The sequence below is a fragment of the Leopardus geoffroyi genome, chromosome A1 (assembly GCF_018350155.1).
Source record: "Leopardus geoffroyi isolate Oge1 chromosome A1, O.geoffroyi_Oge1_pat1.0, whole genome shotgun sequence".
Taxonomy (NCBI): Eukaryota; Metazoa; Chordata; class Mammalia; order Carnivora; family Felidae; genus Leopardus; species Leopardus geoffroyi.
In genome coordinates this window covers 104,889,511-104,914,549 of record NC_059326.1, presented here as the reverse complement: position 1 = coordinate 104,914,549, position 25,039 = coordinate 104,889,511, and the positions used below count along the sequence as shown (strand labels likewise).

Genomic DNA, 25,039 nt, shown 5'->3' with positions numbered 1-25,039 from the left:
AAGTATGGCATCTTCTGGAGTCACAAATAAAGACACTTGAAGCAGAGCCCCCAGCCATGTTTTGAGAACACATTTTAACTTCATTTTCAGAAGTGTAAGGAATCAAGAATTAGGTACTTTTGAGGCCACAATGAAGTAATGATCTCAAATGGAAGCAATCCACAAAAGGCCACCAGAGCTTGCTGTGTACTCTTAAGAGCTTATACCAAGCAATTTGGTTTAATCAAAATTCCATACTTCTAAAATGCATGTGGATTTTTATCTGTATCTGTTGAATAGAAGTTATAAAACAGTGGTCAAAACTATCATTGGCTTTTTCCATACAATTAATGGTTGGCATACATGCTTCAGAAGCTTCCTAATTTTAATTACGGCAGGTTTATTTCCTGAAACACTCTCGTGTGCTTAAAGGAAAACTTGGGTTTAGTTGAGAAAAGTCATTTAATTAAAATCTGATGGAGAGTAAAAAATCTGTGTTGAAATTTTAAATTCTAGGATTCTACATTACTTTTTTTCTCATTAGCTCCCTCTGCTGTTTGTGGGGAAAAAATAGTTGATAAATTTATGAAGGATTTTCCTTTGTATCAGTTTCTGTGAATTTTGATTTTAAGCTTATTAAATATTATGGAAAAGAAATTTGTATGTCTGAAGGGAAAAAACCAATAATAAAAATGAATCTGTCGGGGCGCCTGGGTGGCTCAGTCAGTTAAGCGTCCGACTTCAGCTCAGGTCACGATCTCACGGTCCGTGTTTTCGAGCCCCGCGTCGGGCTCTGGGCTGATGATGGCCCAGAGCCTGGAGCCTGCTTCCGATTCTGTGTCTCCCTCTCTCTCTGACCCTCCCCCATTCATGCTCTGCCTCTCTCTGTCTCAAAAATAAATAAACGTTAAAAAAATAAAATAAAAAAAAAAATGAATCTGTCAAACACTAGAAAAATCACAAAATACTGAGCTATTATCTATTAATATTATCTAAAAGATGAAGCTTTTCTTGCAGAAAAAAATTTCCATAAGCCTTTCAAAAACAGCACCTAATGATTTTAAGTATCTTCTTTTGAGACAGAGCGAGCACGAACAGGGGAGGGGCAGAGAGAGAATCCCACGCAGCTCTGCACTGTTAGCACAGAGCCCGATGCAGGGCTTGAACTCACGTGAGAGAACCATGAAATCATGACCTGAGCCGAAAACAAAAGCTGGCTGCTTAACTGATGAAACCACCCAGGCACCCCAATTTTAAATCTCTTCTGTGTAATAATATTTGACATAACAAAATATTTCAGACCCAGGTTTTAAAAACCATCAAATTTTGAGTTACAGTCCAAATATCACATGGTGATTTATCTTCAAAAATTATTAATGACCTATCGAGCTAACAACTGTGTCGGTCCTTTTTCAGTATTGATGAGAACAAACGCGATTTTACTTCATCATTATGTCATTTGTATTCCCAACACTGAACACAGTAATTTGAACCGTCCCTTCAAATGACACTCCAGAGCATTTTATGTTCTGGGGCAATGTACCATATGAACATTTAGTGGGGAAGAGGTAGGTCTCATTTCCCAAAGGGAAAGAACAGAGCCTCTCAAAGGCTGAAGCTGAATTCCTTAAAGCTCTTGGGCTCTCCTGAGACCCTGCAAAATGTTCATGTCTCCACAGAGGTACTTCTAGACCAGTCTTAAGACCACTGTGTGACTGTGGAGGTACAATCAAGGGATAGTGATGGGTGGGGGGCAGCTAGAGTGCTCTTAAGTGAGCTTAAAAAATCTCTACTCTTCTCATGAAACCGATAGGACGTTAAACCAAAACTGAAAGCAGATCCCACGATGAAAATGTCTTGTGTATCAGACTGCTGACTTGAGAAAATTAATAATTTTAAAAAACATACCCTAGAATTTTTAGTTCTGATGTTTGCAGTTCAGACATCTTGATAAAACTGTTAGATACTCACTTTGAAAAGCACCAAGCACTTTAAGAGTTCACATCTCTGAACCAAACCAAAATTCCTACTCCTGAGGAACTTCATTCTTGTGGGGACACATTCCGAAACACGAATACAAAACAAAATGACACAGTGTATCAGAAGGTGCTGAGAACCACAGAAATAAAATGCAAAATGCAGGACAAAACAAGGCAGTCAGGACAAGCCTTGCCGTGCAGGCAAGATGTGCGTGAAGACTTAAAGGTTTAAAGAGCCTGCCAAGCACATATTGGAGGGAAGAAGGTCCCAGACAGAGGAAAGACCTAGTGAAAAGGCCCTACAAAGACAAGCAGACCAGGCAAGTATGAAGAGCAGCAAGGAAGCCACTGTGACTGGCATGAGTGAGTGAGGGGACGACCAGGAGTTGTAGCACCGAGAGAAGAAACAAAAGGCCACGTCAGCCAAACTGTGAGGGGCCGTGGAAGCCACTTAAGGAACGTGGGCTTACGATGAGTGAAATATAAAGTGTTGAAAAAGAGAGTGATGTGCTCTGATGTATGATATGAAAGGATTATCTGGCCACTCTGCTAAGAATGACCTAGAGGGCTACAAGGTCATTACCCTGTCAGGGTAACCATAACAGCTGGATGGCCTAGTCAGAGAGGATGGCAAGATTCCAGCAAGGCACTGCAGTGGCGGTAGAGACGCGAGAAGTCAAATGCGGGCTGGACACACCATGAAGGCAGGACGAACAACATTTCTTCATAAACTGAACATGGGGAAAGAGAGAAGGGTGACTCCAACATTTCTCACTGGGGAAGATGGAAAGATAGTGCTGCCATCAATCAACAGAGATGGAGAAGGCTAGGGGCAGACTGGGAGGAAAGAAAAGCAGGTGGATGTTTGAGGCACTCAAGTTAAGATGTTGAGAAGGCAACTTTTACATAAATCTAGTTTACATGAGAGGTCTGTGCTAGAGACAGAAATCTGAAACTGTCAGCACACAGATGGCATTTAAAGCCATAGGACACCATGAGCTCACCAAGGGAGGGAATGTAGATAAAGACAAAATCATCAGAGGGAACCAACAAAGGAAGCACAGGGGAATGAACAAATAGTGGGGGGGGGGGGGACACGGGGAACCCCAGAAGTGAAAAAAACATTAAAGAAGCCTAAGTGTCTCAAAAGCTACAGACAGGTAAAACCAGATGGAGACCACTGGTGACCTGGACAGCATTCTCTGTGGGGTCAGGCTGATAGCCTGGCTGGGCTGAGTTTCAGAGACTATGAAGGCAAGAATTAGACATACAGGATTAGCAACTCTTTGGAGAAGTTTTGCTGCAAAAAGAAGCACAAAATAATAAAAAATTAAGGTGACAGATGATGAGTTAAATGAGATAAAAAATTTTGTTAAAATTTCTTTGGTTTATTTAAGGTGAGAAAAATATTTGCATGCTGATGACCTGTTCAGTATTCATTTGCTCTTGCACGTCTATATGCTGGTGGTAAAAAATGTATGAGAGAAAGGATAGGATTCTTGGAATTTTAATGTTTGAGCGAGACACAGACAGAGCATGAGTAGGGGAGGGGCAGAGAGAGAGAGGGAGACAGATTCCGAAGCAGGTTCCAGGCTCCGAGCTGTCAGCACAGAGCCCGACGTGGAGCTCGAACCCACAAATCATGAGATCATGACCTGAGCCGAAGTCGGACACTCAACCGGCTGAGCCACCCAGGCACCCCCGGATTCTTGGAACTTGAATCCTCGCTACCTTAAGAAAACCAGCTCTAGTTCACTGGGAAGTGGACAGGTTTTACACAGATATAGGACAAGGTTTTGAACTGTAACAGGCCAGAAGACAAACTATAAAATTTAAATGGTGGTGTGAGTATGCAGTGGTGTGAAATTTCTCTTTAAAACAAGTCATTCTATCATCTGCCCCTGCTACAAACTTGATCACAAGATCCTCTTCCTTCATTATGGAAAAAATAAGACCGCGTCTTCCTTTTGATATTAGTGCTAATGAGATTTTAAAAGTTTCTATACACTGAGGAGACCCTGAAAAACTCTGGTTATACACAGGTATTGTACCTATAAGGTAGGTGCCAGGCAGTCAGGTCTTTAAGACAAAGGAATTAAAAGGATGGAGAAGAGGAAGAATCAAGGCAAGGAAGCTAAGAAAAGCTTTCCAGATGACTGCTAAGTCCCTTCACCAAGTACAAGGCAAAAGGGACATTTGTAGGGTCAATCGAGATAGCACCTGCCTACTGGCACCCCATTAATAGTCGGGAAACTTTCAAATATATTAGACTTCCCCAAACCATGAAGAAATACATAAGTATAAAGTATTATTTACAGTGAAGTAATAAAAAGCTTAAAGAATTCAAGAGATACTATAATTTCAGTATAAAATGATAAATTACATGCTAACACTGGGTTAAGATCTCTCTTAGCACTAACTATTCTTTGTGTTCTCCACGTGTTTCCTCCCGTCCCATCATCGAAACCTACCCTTTCTTTAAAGTAAAACTACACAACGGTTGTCTAATTAAAAACCAAGACGATCAATATTTCAGAATGTAAAAAGCCATTAGCTCCATAAAGACCAAAGGATTACTATCAGAATTCTGAAAAAATTAGCTTCCAGTTTCTATATACTGAAAAAGTGTTCTATTACTCACTTTTAACCCAGCTGCATACCCGACCGGCTGTGGGGCAATATTGGACTGTCCAGCTTCCCCTATCACCACAGCTAAGCCAAAGACCTCCTGGAAGGCATCTCGGACGGCGGCAACTTTCACTTCTTTATTCGAGGTCACTACGATATCCAGTTCACCTCCAGATTCTACCAAGACAAGAAAAAAATTTCAACTCCAGATTAATGGAATTGTCCTCATCACTGTCATATGGCAACATTACATAATTATTACTAAGCTCACAAAATAATGCAAGACACAGATTATCAACTTCTTTATAGGCTGAGGAAGCTAAGACTGATAAGACCTTGCCAACAGTAACGTAACAATTTTGCGATGATGTCAGGATGCACACCTAGGTCTCTCACACTCCGAAATCCTCTTTCACTACACCATCTGCTCTATCAGACACACTTTCACCCTCTAATCTAACAGCATCTTATTCCAAGTGCTTGGACGCAAACTACCAACTTCTCCTGACTTTTAAAAATGAGCATTTAATGCATTACCTGAGACAGTCTAATCTGCAGGCGGGAGATACTGCATACCTTCTCAATGTTCTGAACACCTCATCTGCCACAAATAGAGCACAACAGTTGTTTTCCTAGGAAATGCTGTTCCAGGGTATATTAGTAGATCCCCTTAAAACAGCCATTTTGTGATCAAACAAGCTTGAGAGATGCTCTACACATTTCTCTCTTAGAAATCCACAGGGAGGGGCGCCTGGGTGGCTCAGTCGGTTGAGCGAACGACTTCGGCTCAGGTCATGATCTCACGGTTTGTGAGTTCAAGCCCCGCGTCGGGCTCTGTGCTGCCAGCTCAGTGCCTGGAGCCTGCTTCTGATGCTGTGTCTCCCTCTCTCTTTGACCCTCCCCCACTCATGCTCTGTCTCTCTCTGCCTCAGAAATAAACAAACATTAAAAAAAAATTTTTTTTTTTAAAAGAAATCCACAGGGAACATTAAGAGCCTCAGAAAACCAACAGTTAAAATTCATGGCTTTAACCCAGTACTTTCCATACTTTCCATCTGTTCATGGACTATTTATTTAGCATCTAATGACAGCTCCTACAAAGTCTTCCACAGATGTCAATTTGGGAAATAATGTTTTAACGGCTATGAAAAAAGTTTAATTTTCTATTATGTTGCTCTATTAATTTCACAAGATTTCATTTTCTGGTAAGTTTACACTTTGTATAAAACACATTGCCATTTTTAAGGCTGCAAATCACAATGGTTTTCCCGCTTTAAGTTAACAAAGACACACACCTGTTATGCGTAAACTTCTGATACCATGAGGATGCTGGAGTTCCAAGTCCTTCAACTAACTGAGCGATCACAGAAATTAAATACGTGGCTTGTGGAACCCAAGTTACACATTTAGGGTATGTTACAGAAAATGAAAATGAAGGCTGTTATTGACAATAAGGAATGTGTCAGAGTTGTAAAAAAGTTCTGCACTCAACAAGGGCTGCCATGAAACGTACTTTTTATCTAGAAAATAGTTTACATGGTGAGTCAACCTTTTTATCCTACGTCTCCATCATTAGAAGAAAAAAACAGCATATGCCATAAATAAATGGGTTATCTAGCTATAAATTGTACATCTATTATTGTCCTAATATGCAAGCATATAAGGAAATGTAAGTACCAACACATATAAAACTTGAAATCTAAAAAGGCAAAGAGCAATATGAAATAAAAATTCTGAAACATTTTTAATATGTCACTTCTAAAAACGGGGTACCATTTACACAGGGTAATTTGATAAATACACCTAATTATTTTTTAAAAACCTTAATCTAACATTTTGTGACATACTGAGTTCAAAGACCTATTTCTAAGCACTGCATACTTTGCCACCTGGCATTAATGGCTGTCACAAATCAAATACAAAGATCAAGAAAGCGGTTTGTATTGTAAAATATTTTGCCCCAGAGACAATGTTATGGTGTGCCCTAATAAACATCTTGTGGAACAGCTGAAAATATTTTCAAAACATCTGGGCTTTTTATCATGAATCTTTCTTCCTATTTAATAGGATGATCCACAGATCCCATCTGTACTAGAGTTTCTTAAGTTACTAAAACCTAAAAGCATTGAGTCTCATAGGAGAGAACAAATACACTTTTTTTTCTAACTTTTTCTCCATGTGGCACCTATCTCTTGACTCTAGCTGAGTACCATTCGATTAAACTTCAGCTCAAAAGGCTTCTCAGCCTTTTTTTGATGAGCAGTGCCACCTTTAATGGCGACGAGGAAAGTAATTTTAAGAATTCAGGAAGCTAAATTGTGTTAAAATCCATTTCTAATATTCTTGTGCCTTCTTGATACAAATGAAACTGTAATGATTTCTAGAATATTTCCGTAAAAATTTTTTTTTGAATTTTGTTAGAATGGTCTTGCTTTCACCGTCACTAAAGAGTTGGCTTTTTCACATCAGTTTTACTGCTTTTTATAGTTAACTGATTAAGACTATATATTACGTTACGATATTTGCTGGGAAACAATTTATTTGGTATTTTCCCCTGCAACCCGACCCCTTTCGTTTTCTGCCTTTTTCATGATGCCACGCAGACCACTGGCCTGAAAAAAAGCCCAGGATGTGAGTCCAGACTTGATTAGCTTTGTCACCTCGGGGCAGTCAATGAGCTTGTTTTTTCACGGAAAAACCTCAGGGGGCTTGTTGTTATGGTAAAATAACTGCTTTCACAGTCTAACACAGTACCTGTTAAAATAGCAAGAGCTTCAAAGATACTACTTGCTTTCCTTCCCTCATTGAAAACATGAGCTTGGTTAGAATATATATGATGCATTAATTATGTCAAACTTGATTATTATGAATATGTGAAATCAGTATCTATGACAGGGTCCAATTTCTAAATCCTCTGGCAGTTACAAACACAAAGAACAATTCAGCTGATTTAATACTTGATTCAATTTTCTATTTCCAGAGAAGCAAGTGGCTAAGTGTAAAAACAAATTGAACATGGGTTCAATCTAGCTCCACCAAATTGTATACGACCTACGATAATAATCTCTCCTAACCGACGTTCTTCATCTCCAACTTGAAGAAAATACTTACCCTGCAGAGGTCTTATGACAAGTAGTGCCTGGCAGAGCAACCACTTAATAAAGGATACTCATTACAATTAGGTCCTGTCCTTTGACATTTACTAGCCAACCACCAAATATCAAGACTCCTGAAAGCTACTAACTTTTCCCTTGCTACTCAAAATCTCTGTTCAAGTACCTGGTGCATGGCTCTGGCTTTTAAGTTGTTATCTTTAATAGAATTACTAATAATTGGTCACTGATCCTGCTAACGATTATGCTTGTTCACATATTAGAACATGTACCTTCAAAATTAAACAGCATGGAACATGTATGTCTATGTCATCTGTCTGGAGAATTCTTGGTAATGGGGATTCAAAGGTGGTTAAAATAACTTCCCCAACAGACCTGGTAATCAGACATTATTAGTAAATAGATCAACTCCCTCTAAAAATATTCCCAGGGTAAGCACAATCACTTAATTAAAATAGATGAAGTGGAGAATTATCAAAACCAAATATAAACAAAGCATCAAACGTCAACAGTGAATAAAATACAATTCACACAAAACAATACCAACCACATTTACAATTAAAATACACTAACTGCAATTAAACTATACTATACCAATTCATATGGGTTTTACTCCTCCCAAAGTTGATTCTGTGGAGTTTTCAAAATGTATCTGTGACTAAGAAAAAGTTAAGATTGCCAACGCTAAGACTTATAATCAAGAACATAAGATCTCCAATGATTACAAGACTATGGGTCACAGTGAGTGGCTGACAAAGGCATATACTTTAAAACCATACGGCAGACGCAGCTCTGTCTTAAGTACATACTGATATATGGAGCCATGCCAGGGTCCAACGTTGTAATCATACTTTCCACCGAATGTTTTGTTTTATCAAGCACAGATTTCACCATGGGATTTCCGGCCACACCCTGCACAAGACAAATTAATATATAAATGCCCATTCTAACTACAGAACACTGACGGTGGAAGAAAACTTTTTTGAAGTTTCTGATGCATGGTAGACCTGTGATTTTGTAAAATGTAAGAAAAACATGGTTATAGCAATGTCAAATTGCTGTTAAGATTTCAAAATGCTTACCCTCAATTTCTCTTATCGCAGACCCACAGCAGTCTACAGACCACACTGGCCTGTATATCCACATGTGTATGTATTCATTTTGTGGATGTATATATTCATACGTATTCATTTTAGACACACACACACACACACACACACACACGATCATTTCTCTGTATGTACATATTCTTATTGCATTTCATTTCCACTTATTTATATGAAAGACTATGCAAAACTTATCCATTAGGGTCCCAAATAAAAACTGTAATGAGATGTCTCCATAAACTCATATTTGATTCCCTAACCAAAAAATAAAAATAGTAATGTTTCTCACCCTTATTCCCCACAAGTTACCTATTAATATGTATTACTCTGCTATGTTCTACTAACGTTTCTTTTTTCCTGCTTCTTGTTTGTTGCGTTCATCCCCAAATTCTCTCTTTTAACCCAGGCCCATTCCTCTGAATTCTTACAACCACACTATTAAGCAGAAGGAACTAGGTCTGAGTATTCCCTTCTTATGCTATACTTCTCCCGTGGTAAGAGACTTCTAGGGAGAAGTGCCTCCTGAGATGGCATCTGACTCGCAGGCTTTTCCAATCTACCACTGAACTAACTGGAATCAGAAAAAAGTTGAGTTCGTAACACATGCTATTAACAAAGGAAACTAGTAGTAATCCCTATACAAGGAAAAACCTTTAAAAAGTACAGAAGGATTTAAAAAAAAAAAAAAGGAAGCTTAGAAAAATACCATCCCTGTGTAACATAAAGCTCAAATGTAGTAAATAAGTTAGCTACTTAGCAATTTAAAAATATGTTTAATATATAATTAAATTGTAGCCAAACTCTCCGCAGAATACTGGGAGAAACTCTGTCAGAGTGATTCCAAAATTCATTAAGAGAAATAAATGCAGAAGACTAGTAAAAAAAAATTCTTAAGAGAAACCTGCAAACTTATAAAATTAAATACTGATAAATCACTGCAAAAGCAGGCACTTGGAAATGACCTTTATATCTTACTCATCAATGAATATTCCTAATCTCCCTGAGCACACAGTCAACTTTCAATAAATAACAGTATAATAATAAACAGAGTTAATAATAATCGAAATAGTGAGGTACTATTGCAGGGGCAGGCCAAACAATGGAAGAGAAACAAGTCCAGAAAATGACATTAACACACAGTTTCGTAATTAAAATAAAGATGACATATCAAAACACTGGGATACGATGTTGCCAGAGTCGAGTAAGTGGTCAGAAAAAAATTAAGTGTGACTTCTACTTCATGTAATAAAGTATCAGCAACAATAAACTGGTGGGTATAAAAAAAATGAAACCATAAAAGAATTAGAAGAAATCACAGAAAAACATTCATGATATATTGTGGTGGTAAAAGGTCATTTTTAACATTAAAAAAAAAAAAAAACAAGAAAAAAACCATAACAATGATATGAAGAACTTCTGCAAATCTAGATTTTGTGTCAAAAAAGGATAATATAATTTAAATGTATGATAAAAATAGAGAAAACTGCAACATATGATGGCATATAATAAAACATTCTTACTACATTAGGAGCTCTTATGAATTTTTGTTCAGAGACGAAAAATCATCCCAATTCAAAAATGGGCAAAGAAAAGGACTAGAGATTTAAGAAAAAAAAATACGATGGCAAAAAAAATCACATGAAAAAAATGTTCAAATCTGGTAACGAAGAAATACAAATTAAAACAAGGTATGTTTTTTGTTTATCAAATCAGAAAAAGTTGTATTTCAAATTCATAATCAGTGCTGACAAATGAAAAATGCTGGGACAGTCATTCACTCTGACATTCATCAGAAATTAACCTCAACAAAACAGAGATGAGCACAAAGATCTGCCTACAAGCATGCTCATCACAGCTGTATTATAAGAATTACAATTGAGAATACTAAAGTCCATTAGCAAAATATGGGAAATAAATGCCACGGCATGAAGGGCAAAGCAGCCATAAAGAAAATTTCTGAAGAATATTTATGGCTTGGAAGATGTTCCTGATATGTGCTACATAAGGACAAACGAGACACAAAATAGTGTCCACATGTCACTACCCCATTTTGACTTTAATTTTAGAAAAGATATATCTACGCAGATAAGCACATAAAAAAGATTGAGAGAAACTATAAAAAACTGGTCATAAGACTAAAAAGAATTTTTACTTTTCCTTATATCATTTTGTTCTTTAAAAATTATTCTAATTGGGGCGCCTGGGTGGCGCAGTCGGTTAAGCGTCCGACTTCAGCCAGGTCCCGATCTCGCGGTCCGTGAGTTCGAGCCCCGCATCGGGCTCTGGGCTGATGGCTCAGAGCCTGGAGCCTGCTTCCGATTCTGTGTCTCCCTCTCTCTCTGCCCCTCCCCCGCTCATGCTCTGTCTCTCTCTGTCCCAAAAATAAATAAACGTTGAAAAAAAAAAAAAATTATTCTAATGGCCATCTAATAATTTTAGAATTAAAAAGTTCAGCCTAGTTTTTAAACTAAATACCCCTTACCTTAATAAAACCCCAGAGTCCGCCAGCAGATGCTTCATCCTGACCTCTACCAACTCTGGGATCTTCTTGTTCCTCTGGAAAAGTAATGGCTGATGTGGTTCCAGGTCCCTGTGCCAGAGATGACAAACTGGCTTGCTGAGTAATGGGAGTCGGCAAAATACCTAGTAAATGGCAAAAATTTCTAATATGTGTAATTTATTTCATAAACTATTTCCTGTAAAAAGAGGTATGAGATGAGTAGCTCAAAACAGCTTCAATAATGTGAATATATACTCAGGCATTTCTTTTTTTTTTTTTTTAATTTTTTTAATGTTTATTTATTTTTGAGAGAGACCGAATGAGCCAGGGAGGGGCAGAGACAGAAGGGGGGCAGGGGGACAGAGGATGGGAAGCAGGTTCTGCAGTCAGCACGGAGACTGAGGTGGGGCTTGAACTCACAAACCGCAAGATCATAACCTGAGCCGAAGTCCGACGCTTAACGAATTGAGCCACCAAGGCACCCCTATACTCAGACATTTCAGGATTGAGTTATGTACTCCAAGAATCACCTAAATCTTTATAAAATACAAATGAAACAAGATTCCAAAGAACAAATTTCTTTCCCTTTCTGTAGACATTTTTATGAAGTGTCCCGAAAATGGACCAAATGTATATCAAAAAGTACTTCCTATTGGCCCTATTTAGCACTTGGATGTGGGCAGCTATAATTCCAATCCCTTTAATGCATAAAATTATGTGATGTGAGCACCCAAGCCTATCATATAAAAGAATATGACAATAAGTACACATTCAATGTGCTCTACTTGAACTCAAAATAGAAAATTCACACATTCATGGACGTAAGTATTATACTGTACTAAAAATTCTGTTTTTAAAGGTAGATAAGCAGAAACCTTGGTAATAAAAATCACAAAAAAGTAGCTTCTTTTTGTAAAAGGAGAAGTAACAGGCAGAAGATGACAAGGCTGAAGTTTGGATACTGGTTTTCAGAAACCATTCAGGGAAGACAAAGAAAGTAGGTATAACCAACTTAGAAAAGGAAAATGGCCCAACACCACAAACTTAAGGTAGACGTGAGCTTTTATTTGGTTCTAACTCTTTACCTGGCTAAATAAAACTATTTCCTGAACCATTCTGCCCATATAACCTTTCAAGTAAACCTTTAAGAAACTCTAGAATTTCACCCTGGTATTTCTCTGTAGGAGAAACTGCACTTCATATACTAAACATGTACATTTTACAACATATTAACTTTAGCATTTACTAAGTTAACAACAGCTTTATTTTGATAGTTTAAATGTCACTGGGGCACCTGGGTGGCTCAGTTAGTTGGGCATCCGACTTCAGCTCAGGTCATGATCTCATGGTTCATGGGTTAGAGCCCCGAGTCCAGCTCTGTGCTGGTGGTTAGGAGCCTGGAGCCTCCTTCAGATTCTGTGTCTCCCTCTCTCTCTGTCCCTCCCCGCTCATGCTCTGTGTCTCTCTCAAAGATAAATAAACATTAAAAAAATTTTTTTAAAGAAAAAAAAAGTCAAAACATGAGAACATTCCAGAGCTTAAAGAAAGGAGCTAAAAATAATGCAGCAAGAAACAACAAAGTTAAAAAAAAAAAAAAAAAAAAGTAATACAGACAGTGCTGAGGAGAAAGTGAAATGGTACAACTGCTTTGGAAAAGTCTAGCATTTTCTCAAAGCCAGCAATCCCGTGCCTAGGTATATACCCAAGAGACATGAAAACACGTCCTCATGAAAACTTGTACACCAATGTTCATAAAAGCAGTATGCATAACACCAAAAAGTAGAAACAAAACAAAGTTCATCAACTGATGAAATGTGGAAGGAATATCCATACGACAAACAACAGAGTACAGAAACATGCTACATATGCTAAGTGAAAGAATCCTGTCACAAAAGCCACACACTGCATGATTCTATTTATATGAAATGTCCAAAATAGGCAAATTCGTAGAGACAGAAGGCAGATGAATGCTTCCTTCGGGCTGTGAACGTTGGGAGCAAGTCAGGAGTGACTGCTAAGAGCAATGGGGCTTCTTTTCGGGGGGGTGGGGGGGGCGGTGTGATTAAAAGGTTCTAAAACTGATGATGGCGATGGCTGCAGGACTCTGTAAAAACTCTGACAACCAGTGAATTGTATATTTTAAAGGGGTGAATTATATGGTATGTAAGTTATTTCTCAATAGAACGGTTATTAAAAAACAACAACCACATACTTAAACATTACCTATAGCCATTTAATTCAAATAATCAGTAAGAGAGGATTACCTGTGACGGGAGGTGCAGAGAACGACGGCATCAGGGGTGTCTGGGGAGCTCTTCCCGCATGTCCCCTTGTAATGTCATAAGCCGCCCCAACAGAAAACCCCGATGTGGGAGGACCAGAAGAGGGTGCAGGTAAGAGAGTGTTTGGGGCAGAAGATGGAGGAGGGAAGTGGGACAGAGGAGGGCTAGTGAAGGCGGCAGCAGGTGCTGGCGAACCCGGAGGTGGCACGGAAGCAGCAAGCGCTGGGACAGAAGGGACGGGTGAAGGCGGCACCAAGGGCGCAGAGGGCCTCACGGGAGGCAGGGGCGGCTGGGGGGTGGCATACACGTGCGGCGGCAAGGGTTGTATGGAGGACACATTTGGAGAAGAAAAAGAACCGGTTGCAGCTAAAAAAACAGGTGGGGAGGGGAAAAAAAACAGAAGACTGAAAATGCTTTCACTTGATTTTCAAAGTATCTTATCACATTTTTCTTGCAAAATCTAACACATTAACAAGCAAGCCATAACTGAGTATTTAAAATGTACAATTTGAATTACACAACAAATATGACTGAGTGCAAACGACTTTCAGCTCCCTTAAGTAAAAGAGGCAGCCGTATATAATTTACAGTCCCATTCATAAGCAGATCTTTGTGTTTTCATTCATTTTGGATGTATTTTTAATAAAATAGAGCTGTTTTTCACCACTGCTAACTTCAGCATAAAAACCTATATACTGGCTCAAAAATTTTGGCCAGAAAGTTAATCATCAAACCCACAGAACATGAGACAAAACCAATACGTGCTTCTTAGGATATTTTTATCATAAGAAGATGATTTAATATAGTCAGTATAAATACAAAGAACAAAACTTGACCCAAAGCAAAACATAACGTTTTCTACCTGCGGGCTTAAATAAGAAAGGCTCCTTCCTTTCATCCTGGCAAAGATCACAAGAGTTGTAAATATGTAGTCTTCTAATTGACTCTGAGAAAAGTTAAGTGTCTTCACCGCCCTCCAGACACACTAGACACTCGACAGCTTCATGTACCTGAAGGAAGGGGGGTTGAAGACACAGCAGCCGCGGCTGGTCCTGCAGGATGTGGAGGGGGAGTCCCGGGAGGGGTGGTCTCTATTCCGCTCTCTTCCATCATTTTTCTTCAGTTATGGTTTACTGTAAAGATATAAAAGTGTAATAAATATTACACGGTCATCAAGTGTACTTCTAGAGAATAATTTTAGAAAATAATCATCAAGAGACAGAGATCTTTCTTTGCTATTTATAATGCCATTTATTTCTACATAAAGGATCTGTCAAAATTCCTAGGAAAACAGTCTGTGCTTATGTTTAATATGCACATAATATGGGACATTTTCATATACTATACTTTGTAATTAGGAAATAATTTGATGTTAACTAATTACCCCAAAACTTCAAACAGTAAATTACTAATTCTCTATCACATGAATGTATGTAAGTCTTATATCTAGATTCCAGTCACTGTTACATTTAAATTAAAAATGAATTTTTTAAGCATTAAGTATTACTCAGTATTTTTTGAGAGGGAGGGGACAGAATCTTAAGCAGGCTCACACCTAGCCTGGAGCCTGACACAGGGCTCATTCCCACTACCTGGAGATCACGACCTGAGCTGAAATCTAGAGTTGGACACTTAACCGACTGAGCCACCCAGGTGCTCCTATTATTAAATATTCTTAACATTACTTCTCTCCCCATAATGTATTATGTGGGCTATCTCTGTTAACATGAAAATAAAACTGAAATGTGCTCCATTCCCAGTATCTCTAGTTCACATCTTAAGTCATCTTTAGTAACTGTGAAATGATATGTTTCACATACTGGAAACATTAACTTCAGCAAAAATGTTACACAGTAACTAAAGAGCAGGTCTGGGGCGCCTGAGTGGCTCAGGCAGTTAGGCTGTCAGGCTTCGGCTCAGGTCATGATCTCACGGCTTGTGAGTTTGAGCCCTGCATCGGGTTCTGTGCTGACAGCTCAGAGCCTGGAGCCTCTTCAGGTTCTGTGTCTTTCTCTCTCTCTCTCTCTCTGCCCCTCCCCTGCTCACACTCTGTCTCTCTCTGTCTCTCAAAAATAAATAAACATTAAAAAAAAATTTTTTTTTTAAAAAGAGCAGGTCCTAAGACAATAATGAAGTACAAAATATGGGAAAACTTCCTTAAAAATGACAAATTGCCAAGATTGTCTCAAATATACAATCAAAACTTCCAAATAAAACTTCAGAATTTGCTTTTGATGTTTTTATTCATTTAACAAATATTCAGTGAAAGTCAACTGTTTGCCAAGCACTGTACTGGTGCCTGTGGACATATAATGTATGCAGAAACAAACAGGATACATACAGTCCAGTAGGAGAGACAATAAAATAATACCACCCATGTGCAATGAACTGAATTATGTGCTCCATGGGTAAGAACACAGTCTTGAGAGGAATAGGATTCTGAGTTGAAAGGGAGGAAAGACAATCACATATAAGCAGAGATCTGAAAGATATATAGAATTAAGCAAGGGAAAAGAACTAAGGAGAGCAGATTCCAGACAAAGTGAAAATACAGGAGGTAAACAAGCCCTATAAGGGCGGGGGACAAGACAAGTTCAAGAAAATCCGTGTGCACCGAACAGAAAAGAAGAATGAAGACTGGAGACACAGGCAACAGCCCACACTGGGGTGAACCTTATACACCAGGTCAAGGAGTTGGGGTTTTTAAGAACAGAAAATCATCGTACAGCATTCAAGCTGGAGATGAAATCTCTGTCTTCTGTTTTAACTTTTTAAAAGAAGTTTTAGAGGCACCTGGGTGGCTCCAGAGGTTAATCGGCGACTTCGGCTCAGGTCATGACCACAAGGCTTGTGGGTTCGAGCCCCACACTGGGCTCTGTGGTCACAGCTCAGAGCCTGGATCTGCTTTGAATTCTGTGTCTCCCTCTCTCTCTCTCAAAAATAAATAAGCCTTAAATTTTTTTTTTTTAATTAGATTCAAAGAAAGATGCAAAATAGACCAGAGTTCTTGGACTACCCTACACTCAGCTTCTCCAGCAACAGCATCCTACCTAACTGCGGTACAGTGATTAAACCCAGAAAATTAACATTGGTTCAATACTAGTAACTACAGATTTTATTTGCATTTTCACCTGTGTGTATGTTTGTGTGTGTAGTTCTATGAAGTTTCATCATCTGCAAAGACTCATGTAACCAACACCACAATCAGGTTACAGAACTGTTCTATTACCCTAAAGAAACTCCCTCAGAGTGTTCCTTTGTCGCACCCGCCCACTAACCATAAGCCGTGGCAACCGACTGTTCTCTATCATTTTCTCATTTCATGAAATGTTACCTAAATAGAATCATACAGCATACGTTTTGAGATCAGCCTTTTTTTTTTTTTTTTCTTTTACTCAGCATAATGCTCTGGAGATCCATCCAAGTTGTTGGCTCTATCACTAGGTAGGTTTTTTTAACTGCTGAACAGTATTCCATTTTATAGATGTGCCACAGTTTAGCTACTGGTCTGCTGAAGGATGTATTTAAAGCTAATTTCAGCTTTGGCAGATTCATATTTGTGTCCTAAGTATGAAAACATGCCTTTGACCACAGTATGCAGACAGGGACACGGGACAGTCAGAGTAAATGCAGAGAGACTATTAAGAAGGATAGAAGTGGTTCATATAAAACTGGTAACACTCTAGACAAGTGGCTCTCACGTGCAGGAGGAAAAGAGGATAATCCTGCCTCTCACGGTCATTTGCCAACGTCTGAAGACCTTTGTGGTTGTCAGAACTAGAGGGACTACTATCATCTAGTAGATCAAGGCTAGAGATACCACTAAAGATCCTACAAAGCACAAGACAGCCCTCACAAGAAAGAATTATCCAGCCCCAAATAGCAAAAGTGCCAAAGATGAGAAGCTCTGGCCTAGACACATGTGATGATACGGGAGAGAGAGGAGAGTAGGTCGACTGAAGAACTGGATATGGGGCAGTGGCAGGGAGAGGCATGACTTGCACAACTGCACAGATGTCTACACCATTCACGAAGACAGGCATACAGGAAGAGGTCAAGGTATTTGTATGACGTCTTCTTTCTTGGGAAGGGGGCATTGTGCAGTGTTTAATACTGGACACGTCGAGTTTCAGCTCCTTGAAACACCCAAATAGAGACATGTGACTTGCTCTGCGGTTTCAAAGTAAGTGGGGGTGGGGATGTCTTCAGTTTACTGATAGCCTCTAAAGTCATGTTCTGGAATGAGGTTACCTAAGAGAATACCATGAAAAGAGAAGATGACCCCATCAGTCCTTGAAAAATAGTCTGGCAGAAAGAAGATGAGCTTACTGAGAAGAGGGAGACGACCAAAAAGAAGAAAACCAGGAGACCATAGTGTCCAAAAGCTAAAGAAGAGTTTCAGGGTGGGAACAGGCAGCAATATCAAATGCTGTGGAAATGCCAAATACGATGACTGATGTCTGAAAAATTCAATGGCTTGCCCAAACTAAGATATGAACACAGTGACAGCGATTTCCATGCAGAGTGGGGCTAGAAGGCAATTTCAACCACAATGAGTAGAAGGTGAGGCAGAAATACACACTTTCAAAAAGTATGGTTGTGAACCTACAGGAAACATCTATGTCATTAAGAAGGAACGGGGAGCAGGGAGGCAAAATCCTTTCATTCAGTACCCATACACCTAAGGGCAATAACCTCGAACACAAATGGCCTTCTGGGGACTTTATCACTCCCTGCGAAAGCTACCTCTTTTCATCTCCTCATTTTCTGTTGGTCATTCAGTCTCCTCCTACAGGTGCTGCCAAATCCTTACACTGGCTGGTGGAAGTCAGGTTTAAAGATAATCTCGATCCATAACACTAACGAATGTGTTGACAAAATGACCTATGCAATGAAAACAATCTATAACCTGCAACAAAAGTTCAATTTTTTTCAGTCTTTAAAAGATACCCTATTTAAGAAACAGCTTAATGACAATACTGGATAAATGTTGTGTGCATAAACATGAACCCTTCTAAAGAAAAGCTATCGTGACAACAGTGAAATGCCAAAGTTGATAAAGGTTTTAGTGCAGAAGTCTCAGCGTAAAAAGTATTATTAATGTATTAACATTAAAGAAAGTGATGAAAATGGCTTAGAAAAATTGAGCCCTCAGGCTTTGGCCAGACCCTCCTCTTCCAATTTGCTTCCCATCAGAGTTTTCTGTTAAAAAGTGAATGCCTACTTATTAGAATACAATAAAAGAAATGGCATAATGCAGCTTTGATGATAAAAGCATTAAAAGCCATTATTGATGTTTTACTAGCGCAAAAGACCATCTCCACTAACAGACAAAACAGTGCCAAAGCAGGATGTGAGTTTTGCCTTTGCATTCTCAGTTGTGAGGCCAAAAGAAACTTCCATAAACGTTAAGTGAATGAAATAATGGCCGTACAGGAGAAAGGCTGGAATGCCAAAATGTGTGACTTTCGCGGGAATGTACACGGTGCCTCTCAAAGTACCTACTTTGAAATGCAGAAATGGATATATCACTCGGCCAATCTAGAAGAGGAGCTTTCCTGCAAACTTGCCTAAAGACTTGGCTCCAGGGAGGAACAAAGAGACAGCAGAAGGCAAACACCCTCTGGAAAGGGGCTCGGCCCGACTGGAGAAACCTAGGGAAAACAAGCTACTTCCCAAGGGCGGGCCCGGGGTGTGCACCCCAGAGCCGAGAGAAGGCCGAAGCTGCCGAAATCCTGTTCCTGGAGGCAGCGGCCTCCCCGCAGGCTCTGCCACGTCTCCAGGCTGGGCTGGGCCGGCCTAAGGTCAGCGGGCGCCTGCCGCCGGTCCCGCTCCCACATTCAGCGCTCTGGAAGGCGGAGCCAAACGGCCAGGGGCGCCAGTCTGGGTCGGCGCCCCGGAGCGCAGGGCCGGCACAAGACCCACAACCCGCACTCACAGGGCTGAGCGCGGCAGGGACTGCTGGCCTGGCGAAGCACGCTCGCACAGCTTACGCCCGGACTCCACGACAGCAGGGCTCCGACGCGACCCTAACCATCTCCGGGCGCCGGCCGGCCCGCCCACCCGGCAGGGACTGCGCCCGTAGGCGCCCGCATCCCATCCCGCCGCCCGCAAGCACCCGCATCGCTGCCAGGCTGACGCTCACCTGGGGGGGCCCGACAGAGCGTCTGCGTGGCAGTTGAAAAGCGCGGGACGTGGAGTTCGGGGTGCTAAGAGTAAAGCTCGGAGAAGACCACGAAAACGCCGGCAGAAGCTCAGCGCCGCGCGTCCCCGCCTCCAAGATGGCCACCGGAGGCGCACGCCCCTGCGGCTGCCACGTCGACCGCGCGTCGCCCCGCCCCGCGCGTCGCCCCGCCCCGTCCGCTGGGAGCCCGGTCTCTCCTCGCCCCGCCCCGTCCCCCGCCCGCCCAGCCCGAGGACGCTAGTCAAACCCGTCTGAGTACCTCCGACCTAAGGTGCTGCTGCCGGCGGGGTCTCGGCGCATTCCCCCCAGAAACGTTCTTCTGTAGCACGGTCATACTTTCCACTCCACATCCCCGCACCCGAGAACGGCACCCCCGTTACCAGGTGTAGCTCCCTTTATCCTGTGCCGTGGCTGCCCACGGGATGGAGATGAGCCAGCCAAGGTCGTCTAGTCCAGCCCCCACCTGCAAGCAGGACCCCGCTTCACAAACCGGGGACTTGCATATTTACAAAGATTTCCAGATAACAGCAGTGGCTTGCATCCTGAGAAAGAGACAGCGGGCGGGTAAAAGGTAGCAGCTACTGTTACATTTTCCTCAACCACAGTACGTGTACATTATTTTTTCTTTTTAATTGAAAAACCCAAGACAAAGATTATCAACCTTCTTAACCTTATGTGCCTCACTTAATACTTGAAACAGTTTTGGCTCCATAATGTACATTAAATAAAGCGAATGGCGTGCAATGGAGGAAAATAAGGGATTTGAAATCACAAGTCTGGGTTTGGGGCTGAGACTACCCTAATGCCAGTGGTGCAGCTATGTCCTTGTACAGGTCGCTCAGCCTCTTCCCGTCTCCCTATTTCCATCTGTAAGCTGAGAATAGTATCATAGCTGAGAATAGTATCATCTGTCATCTCTAAGTCAGGCAGGTAAGAGTCCAAATGAGATGTATGAAAGCACTTCTTAAACTGTGTCGTGTTAAACACATGAATATTTGTTTTTGCTGTTTCCAGATTCCTTTAGGAACCTATAGATTTCACATTAATAGATCTCTCGGACTTGACAGTCATGAGCACTCTAAAATGCCTCACTAAAAAGTTAATGGTATTTAACTATGCCCAAACTTTAGATCATGCCTTGCCACTACAATGGGTTGTTCCTTTTGGTGGTGACTCTTGTCCTACCCACAGAGAATGGGTGTAGGTCAGTATCCAGGTTACTCTTCCAAAAGTGCTGTTTGGGGTGGGGCTGAAAGTAGTTACCATCTCCAACCTGTTTGGCTGAAACCCTTAACAGCTATAAGGTTTGTTGGCTTCTTCATTCATTCAACAAATATTCATTACTGGCTGCAATGTACTGCACATGAATGCTAGAAATATAGAACGAACAAGACAGACAAGGTCCTGACACTTCATTTTCACAGCAGACAGAGGCTATGAACAGGAAAATACAGTTTGTAATGAGCACTTTGAAGAAAATCAATAAAGCAGTAAGTTACAGACAGTAATTGGTCACTTTGGATAGAGTGAATGAGCAAGGCTTCTCTGAGGAGGTTTGTACAGAGACCTGTAAGGAAGCAGGCCTGTGGTTGTCTGGATGGAAGGAAGGGCACACAAAGGCTCTAAGAGAGGGTGCTTAGCACCTTTCCAGAACAACAAGGAAACTGGGACTGGGGGGTAAGAAATGAGGTCAGAGAGATAGGAGGGCTAGATCATATCTAGGCTTGCAGGCCCTGTAAAGACTTTTGGGTTCTATTATGAGAGAAATGAGGAGTGGAAGGTTTTGAGCACAGGACTCAGAAGATTTGACTTCACGGTGAAATCACTCTCTGATTGCTGTCATTGTAGGGGCACAAGGACTAACACGGGGTTGCCGATAATAGCATGTGAGTTGACCTGTATCTCTAATTGGGCAGGAAGAGGTGATACTTGGTCTAGGTATATTTTGAAGGTTGATTACTGATGGATTGAATGTGAACTGTTACCAGTTTCCTAGGACTGCCCAACAAATCACCACAACTGGTTAGATGAACAACAAACATTTTTTCTCTTCCAGTTCTAGAGGACAGAAGTCCAAACTCAAGGGTCAGCAGGGACCCTCCAAAGGTTCCTGGCAAGAATCCTTCCATGTGTGTCTAGCTTCTGCTGGATCCAGATGCCTCTTGACTTGTACCAGTGCAACGTCCATCTCTACTTACCTTTGTATGTCCTTCTCCCTAGTGTCTCTGTGTCTCATACCTCCCTCTGCCTTTCCTTAAGCATACCTACCATTGTACTGAGGGCCCATCCTAAATCCAGAGTGATCTCATCTCTATATCCTTAGGGGTCTACACCCAATTCCCAAATAAGCTCCCATTCACAAGTTCCCGGGAGACATATCTTTTGGGGAGGCCACTGTTCAGCTCACTACATGGGCCATGACAGACAGGAATCAACCGAGTAAGATTATGACCTTGAATTGCATTTAAAATATTTTATGTTTTACTTTCCGCTTTCCAACGAAACTTCAAAAGAATGTGTGGCAGGTAAGATTACTGTTCTAATATTAGAAGGCTTTGAAAATTGTGTGTAGAACTGGAATTGAAACCCAGAATTCTTTACCCCAACTACAGGCCTGCTTTTGGGTGGTAATAAAATGTGTTCCTAGATAGAGGGCAATGAGGGGCATTGACAGAAAATTGCTGCCTAATGACAGAGCAAAGATCTGCTTAGTTTGTTTAGTTATTACTAACAGATCTCACCAAGTTTTTTCCTTCTAGGAAGTCTCTCATAAATAAAGTCCAGAGGCGCCTGGGTGGCTCAGTAGGTTAAGCGTCGGACTTCAGCTCAGGTCATGATCTCACTGTTGGTGGGTTCCAGTCCCATGTCAAGCTCTGCACTGACAGCTCAGAGCCTGGAGCCTGCTTCGGATTCTGTGTCTCCCTCTCTCTCTGCCACTCCCCAACTCACACTCTGTCTCTGTCACTTGAAAATAAATAAATGTTAAAAAAAATTTTTTTTTAAATAAGAGAGTTCATTTTTCAGCCATAATGAGAGATACCATGTTAGAGTGGAAATTTGATTTTATCACCCCCAGGCAAACAGAACTATTTCCCACACGAGTTGAAGTTTTTTAGCTCACTTCAAAGTCTACGCTTAAATATTCTTAAAACAGTCTATAAAATGTGTAATATTCATATGGATATTAAAGCATGTAGTTTGGTTTTATTTTTTTTTATCATTTATTATTTTTGAGAGACAGAGTGCAAGCAGGGGAGGGGCAGAGAGAGAGAGAGAGAGAGAGAGAGAGAGAGAAAGTCAATGCAGGCTCCAGGCTCTGAGCTGTCAGCACAGAGCCTGACATGGGGCTCAAACCCACGAACTGTGAGATCATGACCTGAGCCAAAGTCTGATGCTTACCTGACTGAGCCACCCAGGTGCCTCTAAAGCCTGTATTTTGAGGTTGGAAGGAGAAGAGGCTGGAACTCTGGGCATCTGCAGCATGACCAGGAATAAAGGCAGAACTGAACCTGGTCAGAGATACCATGGGCTGGGCTGAGAAAATGCTCCACAAGGTCCACATACACAAAAGACACATTAGCAGATACATCAAGGCTACCAGCCAACACATAGGGACCAGGGGCCCACAGCCAGGCAAACAGGATCTAGAAGTTTCCTAGGAAGGAGAAGTGTTGATCCAAACATTGCATGGGAAATGCTTGTACTGAACGATTATGCATGGTTTCTCTGGAATTCAAGTTTAGGAGTTAAACAAGGTATGACTTAGAGTCCGCAAGGCAATGTGGTATAGATTGAGACGCAGTTCTTGGTATAGACAACCTGGATTTGAATCCTTGCTCCAGCACGTGCTATGCCAACAGCTAGCCCTGGGCATGTCACTTAAGCCCTGCCTTGGTTTCTTCACCCATGAAATGAGAATATATTAATACCTACCTCATAGTTTTTTTGCTTGAAGAAAAAACATGTCAAGTGTTGGTGTGAACAGCACCTGGCATAACATTGTCTAGGTAAGTGTTACCTCTTACTCTTGAACTTTGAAATTGTCTAAATAGTCCTCTGATGATGACTTTTAAATCAAAAAGAAGTTTCCTTAGATGAGCCTGAGTTGTAATTTCCAATTTTTTTTTTTTGCTTGTTTGCCATCAATGAAAAATTTCCTTTAGTTATAAATAGGGTGGCCCTGCCTCTCAATTTGCCCAGGACTCTCCCAGTTTAGGACTACTGTCCTGGTATAATTATGAAAAGTTCCCACCTTTTATTCTCAAAAATGTTCCAGTTTGGACAATATGTCTTATACTCATTCTAGCTACAGAGATATTAAGAAGTTAATCTTCTTTCAAAAAAAAAAGTTATTCTTCTTACACATGAGTTATAGTGTGAAAATTTCAATACCTGCCTTTCAACCACACACATGTAAGAATCCATTTCCATTTGCTACAAAGAACTTATCTTTTATATATATATATATATATATATATATATATATATATATATATAATAAATAAATATATAAATCTTTTATATTTTTATATATAATTATATATATGATTATATAATTATATATCTTATATATATATATATATATATATATATATAAAATAAATATATATATATATATTATGAAACATTCTTGGGCACCTGGGTGGTTCAGTCAGTTAAGGGTCTGACTTGTGATTTTGGCTCAGGTCATAATGTCACAGTTGGTGAGATCCAGCCTGGGTCAGGGTTTGTGCTGGCAGCATGGAGCCTGCTTGGGATTCTCTCTCTCCCTCTCTCTCTGCCCCTCCCCAACTCGTGTCCATCCCCTCTCTCCCTCCCTCCCTCCTTCTCTCTCTCTCTCTCTCTCTCAAAATAAGTAAATAAACTTAAAAAATCTGTGATTCTCCACTGCCTGAATGATAAAATCTTAAAAATTAAATTTACCCTCACTTTCTAGATCTTTTCCTCTTCCCGAATCTTCCTTCATAATCCCTAGCCATCAGCTGCATAGATCAGCCCCCTCTAGAAACCATCTGCCTTTGCTTCTATCAGTCCCTCTACCTGAAATGCTTTTTTTCTCTTTCCATCTTCTGCTAATAGGTATGCCTCATTTTTTAAGGATGTGATCAAAGTTTACTTCCATCATAAAACATTTCACATTGCATCTTTGTTGGTTGTACATGTCTACAGTCCCTGTTTGCTTATGAGCTGCTTGACAGCAATAACTTTGCTTTTAGAATCTCAATACATTCAAATTTTCACTCTATGAACATTTCATTGAATTGATTT

At 40.6% G+C, this 25,039-nt stretch overlaps 1 protein-coding gene across 4 annotated transcripts in view; it reads right to left on the bottom strand.

Moving 5' to 3' along the window:
* The window catches only part of PRRC1 (proline rich coiled-coil 1), a 36,915-nt gene extending 17,000 nt beyond the window's left edge, over positions 1-19,915 (bottom strand). Inside the window, exons 1-6 of one of the 4 annotated variants that reach the window (XM_045487546.1) lie at positions 19,733-19,915; positions 14,598-14,720; positions 13,570-13,953; positions 11,288-11,448; positions 8,509-8,611; positions 4,600-4,763 (exon numbers count right to left, since the gene is read on the bottom strand). In XM_045487546.1, coding sequence (XP_045343502.1) covers positions 4,600-4,763; positions 8,509-8,611; positions 11,288-11,448; positions 13,570-13,953; positions 14,598-14,700 — 915 coding nt within the window. In that variant the 5' untranslated portion in view covers positions 14,701-14,720; positions 19,733-19,915. Of the gene's footprint in view, positions 1-4,599; positions 4,764-8,508; positions 8,612-11,287; positions 11,449-13,569; positions 13,954-14,597; positions 14,724-19,092; positions 19,658-19,732 lie in introns of those variants that run through there. The other 3 variants (XM_045487552.1, XM_045487537.1, XM_045487528.1) reach the window with 3 other exon arrangements.
* Positions 19,916-25,039: the final 5,124 nt, after the last annotated feature.